The sequence below is a fragment of the Triturus cristatus genome, chromosome 5_1, assembly GCF_964204655.1.
Source record: "Triturus cristatus chromosome 5_1, aTriCri1.1, whole genome shotgun sequence".
Classification (NCBI taxonomy): domain Eukaryota; kingdom Metazoa; phylum Chordata; class Amphibia; order Caudata; family Salamandridae; genus Triturus; species Triturus cristatus.
The window spans coordinates 968,472,267-968,477,977 of record NC_140587.1 but is presented as its reverse complement, the minus strand read 5'-3'; the positions used below and the strand labels follow the sequence as shown (position 1 = coordinate 968,477,977).

The window sequence follows — 5,711 nt, the reverse complement described above, 5'->3', positions numbered from 1 at the left end:
TGAAAAGATTGTATGCGACATTATATTGTTCTCCTTCGGGAGTACAACTTACACTGGGTAGGAAAGTGATCTCTCCAATGTATTTGTCGAAGGATAAACTCCCGACCGAATTGTCGTTTCTTCCTGATACTCTTTGGGCCACTGGTCCTAATGATGTGGGTCTTTTGAAAATACCACCATATGTTGTGACATTGAAAGCCGATGTTAAATTGCCACGCATTCACCAATACAAGATCTCTAGTGAAGGTGAAAAAGCATTACTAGCGATCATTAATGATTTAATTGAAAAAGATGTAATTGAAGAGACAACAGGCAACGTTTGCAATAGTCCTGTTCTGCCTGTTTTGAAACGTACTGACCCTTCTCAGCCACCTGTTTACAGATTCGTGATTGATCTTAGAGAGGTCAATAAAATAGTTGTGCCACAGTTTGCAGTTGTTCCTGATATCACTGCCCTACTGACTATGATTCCAGCTTCCGCCACTTGGTTCTCGGTGATTGACTTGAAGAATGCCTTCTTCAGCATCCCAATCGCCAAGGAGAGCAGAGATATTTTTGGTTTCAGTCTAGGAGGCCGAAGCTTCCGCTTCAAACGCGCTCCTCAAGGCTACTGTGAAAGTCCGTCAATATATAGTCAGGCTTTAAAAACACAGCTTGATGAAATTGTTTTACCTCATGGTGCAACCCTCATTCAGTACGTCGATGATTTACTAATAGCCGCAGATACTGAGGAAATTTGTAAAGAAGCCACCTTGTCGTTGTTACGTCATTTGTCTGATTTGCATCACAAAGTGTCTCTTTCAAAACTGCAATATTGTCGACAAGAAGTAACCTACTTAGGTCATCTCTTATCGAAGGAGGGAAGGAAACTGACCCCAGAAAGAATTCAGGCAATTGCAAAATTGAATGTGCCAAAAACACAGAGAGAAGTACGTGCTTTCTTGGGCATTACATCATACTGTAGGCAGTGGATACCGAATTTCTCTTTGCTGGCCAAACCTTTGGTAACATTAACCTGTAAAAATACACCAAATCCCGTTCCGTGGTCTGAAGATTGTCAGAAAAGTTTTTCCGAATTGCGTAATGCACTGTGTTCGGCTCCTGTGTTGGGTACCCCCGACTACAGTAAGCCCTTTACACTGTATGTCCATGAGAAAGAAGGTTGTGCATTGTCAGTGTTGACACAGTCTTTTGGAGACAAACAGCGTCCATGCGCGTATTTTTCGTCGACTTTGGATCCGGTAGCTAAAGCATTGCCGAGTTGCTTGAGAGCCACAGCGGCAGCAGCTGTTTCTATTCGACAGTCTGCTGGATTAGTAATGAACAACATGTTGATTGTGATGGTTCCACATGCAGTGGATATGTTGTTAAACAGGACCAAGACACAGCACTTAACCAGTGCTCGATTGTCAGGTTATGAGTTGACACTGTTAGCGAGTCATGTGCACATAAAGAGATGCAATACGTTAAATCCAGCCACGTTATTGCCGATTCCAGTAGAGACAGATGATGTTGAACAGCATGATTGTTTTCTTAGGACAGAAGAAGAGACGAAAGGGAGAGTAGATCTTAAAGATACTCCTCTTGTAGAGTGTGATGGTACCTTATGGGTGGATGGTTCATGCTTTAAGCTTCCGAATGGTGATAAGACTGCAGCATATGCTATCACGACTTTGCATACGATTGTTGAAGCTGCACGTATACCACATAATTCAGCTCAAGCAGCAGAATTAATTGCACTTACGAGAGCGTGTGTGTTATCGAAAGGAATGAAAGTGACCATATATACTGACAGCCAGTATGCGTTTGGTGTGGCTCAGAGTTTTGGACGATTGTGGAAAGAACATGGGTTCCTGACTTCACATGGAACTAAAATACAGCATGGTCAGTTGGTGAATGAGCTTCTTGAGTCGCTGACCTTGCCACTACAAGTCGCAATTGTGAAATGCAGTGCACACAAGAAGGTTACCGATGATGTTGGTTGTGGCAATGCATTTGCTGACAAAGTCGCTAAAGAAACAGCAAAGGATGTGAAGAATCGAATGTATGTTGCAGGCCCTGCAAGATGGGTTGGTGATGTTGGAATGTGTGAAGACACGATAGAGAATGTGAAGTCCCTTCAAGCCGAAGCTTCAGAGAAAGAATTGAGTATGTGGAGAGAAAGTAAGGGTAAATTGGACTCGAATGGTTGTTGGATTGACTTATCAGAACATCAGCGATGGTTGTTGCCTGATGCGTATGTGCTTGCAGTGGTTACGATGGCACATGGAATGGCTCATATCAGTGTGAAAGGGATTTGTAAGTTGTTGGCTCCAGTATGGCAAAATGCTGGAATTCCTAAATGTGCAGAGAATGTGGTCAAAAATTGCATGGTGTGTCTAAATAGAATCCTGGTAGGGGAACCCCAACTCCAGCTGGTCATTTCGCGCCTCCAACGTATCCGTTCGAGGTTTTGCAGCTAGATTTCATCCACATGGAAAGGTGCAACAATTTGAAATGCGTACTCGTTGTTGTTTGTGCCTTTTCAAGGTGGGTAGAAGCATATCACTTAAAAGACAACACTGCCTTATCCACAGCTAAAGACCTTGTCAAAGAATTCTTCCCCAGATTTGGAATGCCGAGAATGGTCTGGAGTGATAATGGGAGTGAATTTGTGGGTCGTGTGATGAAGAAAGTATGTGAAGGGCTAGGTATTCAGCAGACATTTCACGCTGCAAATCACCCCCAATCAGCTGGATTAGTAGAGTGCTATAATGGCACGTTAAAATTGAAACTGGCCAAGATTCAAGCGAGTTCTGGTCTTAATTGGCCTGTTTCCCTGCCTTTAGCACTCCTATCAACGAGAATGACTGTGCATTCGCGAGTGGGACTTAGTCCTCATGAAATTGTGTTCGGCCGCCCGGCCAACATATGGGGAGTGCCAAGGCCGACAAAATTCAGTGAGATCGAACACCCCGTATTACTTGATTATCTGCGTGTTTTACACCAACAGGTGCATGATACTCTGCCTCAGGTCTCTGAAGCTCCAGGACATCCTATCAATCCTGGATCATGGGTGCTGGTCAAAAACTTCGAGAGGACAAAGAATGATGAGCCCCGTTGGACCGGCCCCCACCTCGTTCTTCTTTCAACGAGATCAGCTGTTCGAGTAAAAGGGAAAAAGAACTGGATCCACGGCGTTCACTGCAAGAGGGTCCCTTTGCCTTTGCCCTACGACCAGTTGGTCCAGGAGGGAATCGCTGACTCCGAGACTGAGATTGTGCCACGTTTTTTGCCTTTTAGCAATGCGCGTGTAAAAGGAACAATTTCTGAGACAGAACAACATTTTGCAAGAAGCTGTGCCACCGTCAATTCGATTAGACACTACAGAGCCTGAACTCTTGTTCCATGACCAGACAGTATCTGGAAAGAGTCGCTATAATTTGAGGTCGAGAACTATGGACAAATAAAATTCTTTTTTTCCTTTGCTATTTTTGAAAGTGCAGCTCTCTCATCTGAGAAACTTGCTTATTTTTGTTTTTCGAACCGCCATCTGGGTTCAGCTGCAGGGTCGTGGTTGCCCAAGTCTTTGGAGTGCAGCTGAAGACGTTAGGTCGACAGTTCTGGTCGGTCTAAGGGAGTTGCCCTGGACTGACAGAAGCATTCCTTAGCATAGAACACCCAACCACCACGAGCAGCAATTAGAGAGGATGGAGTTTTTCGAGAATGAGAGACCTGCCAAACAGATGAACTTTAAAGCCAGAATGTGTACAATGATGACAAAGAAACAATTTTTGATAATATGTATTTTCATGTTGCTTAGTATAATGACGTTTTTAATAGGATATGTTTTATTCTCTTTTCAAGTGACGTTTGCACCCACTGCACAGCCCATACCTCCTTCTACTGTTTCCTCGCATTTTTTTCACCCTCTGCCTGAACACGAATCTGCTAGAAGATTAGAATTCGTCAACAATTCATTCATTCAGCTTTTACACCAACACCAATTAGTAGTTAACACAACTAACTGTTGGGTGTGTGGTCTTATGCCTCATACTACTGAAAAAGGTATCCCTTATCTGGTCCTACCTTTCAGCCATAATGGTTCTGTGTGGGAATATAGAATGATATTCATATACGCTCATGAAGCCAACCCCCTACGTTCTGTGAAAGATAATGCTAAGAATAGTGCTCTAGTTAAGGGTATAGTAGATATGATTAAGGAAGACATTTCCTATGAGACTATCCCGAGAGATGAGACACTAGCATATATTGGATGGAACATAACAGGATATGGAGCTGCTCTGAGTGAGAACCAGCGAGCAAGGGGATCCTCCCCGATTTGGGTTGTACCCCATCAGGGTCACCTATGTCTGCAAGGTAATGGCAAGAATCCCAGAGCTCAGTTAGGGAGAAGTGTCTGTACTGAAACATATGTCTTTGCGTCTCAGACTTCCCCTTCATTCTTAGCAGCTAAGGGTACCTATTTAATCTGCCATAATAGAGCCTATACATGGTTGCCCCCTGACTTCTCGGGCACATGTTTTGTTTCGTTCCTGTTGCCTCCCACCTACACGGCCGTGGCAGATTACCATAAGACAAGGATAGTTAGAGGTGTCATCAGTCAAGATGACACTGCAGGACAAGAGTTTGGAGATTTCGTGAAGGGTTCTCTGCCGTTTTGGGGTCCTATCGTTAACAGCAGGAACATAAGGCAATTGACAAGGGTGGTTGAATCCACGGTAGTTGAAACCGCCGGTGCCCTTAGTAATTTGACTGCTGAGCTCCAGTCGGATCGCCTTATGACTCTTCAGAACAGGGTCGCATTAGATGTCATACTTGCAGACCGAGGTGGGGTATGTACAGGGATCCAATCAAGTTGCTGTGTTTTCATTCCAGATAATGCTCCGACAGTTTACCAGGCCATTTCTAAACTGCATAAGATCTCCGAATCTATTCACGTGGATAACGGAGATTGGCCATTGATGGGGTGGTTCTGGGAACTGATATCCACCTGGGGATGGAAAATTCTGATATTCATTGGGATGATCTTAGCCATTCTTTTCCTGTTCTGTCTGTGTGTACAGTGTGCTCCTGCAATATGTGGCCTCTGCGCTACATCGTGTGTAAGGAAACCTGTATCAAGGGACGAGCTAAGTAATAGGATGATGCTACAGCAACATCTCAACGACTTTATGAATATAGACCTGGACTCAGACCTGGACTCAGATTAACGTGAGTATAGGTTAATTGCCTATGTAAGGGCAAAAGGAGGGTCTGTGGTACTTTGAATTCTGGACCCGTGTTATAAACATCGTCGTATCATGACGATTTTGGTATCAGCAGACCGCAAATGATTAGGATACTATGCACAAGCATTTTCGCCATGTTCGGGTGAAGAAATCACCCTGAAATCATAGTTTCCGTTCTGATCCCTCGGGTTCCATTTTACAACGACAGCCATTTTGTGATTGCCCTCACATAGGCCCAGAACTAAAAGCCAAGCATGGGTCTGAAGGACACGCACACCTTCGTTGACTCTTCGATGACCTGGGCAAGCTGACTCCACTGCCCGAAGCCAAACCTGTTCGGCCAGTTCCTTTCCCAGGGGTCGAGCGAGATTAGTATCAAGGCCCAACATATCGTAAAATCCTTTGATCACACACAAACCATGGTTAATCTTCTACACACCTGTCCCTGTTTCCTTCTTTATGACTTACTTTACGAGGAGG

The 5,711-nt window shown here is 44.3% G+C and overlaps 1 protein-coding gene across 1 annotated transcript; it reads left to right on the top strand.

Annotated features, from left to right (window-relative positions):
* Window positions 1-3,689: 3,689 nt before the first annotated feature.
* Window positions 3,690-5,213, top strand: LOC146832737 (endogenous retrovirus group PABLB member 1 Env polyprotein-like). Its single transcript, XM_085603969.1, has one exon. It carries the CDS (start codon window positions 3,690-3,692, stop codon window positions 5,211-5,213), a length of 1,524 nt encoding a protein of 507 aa, XP_085460095.1.
* Window positions 5,214-5,711: the final 498 nt, after the last annotated feature.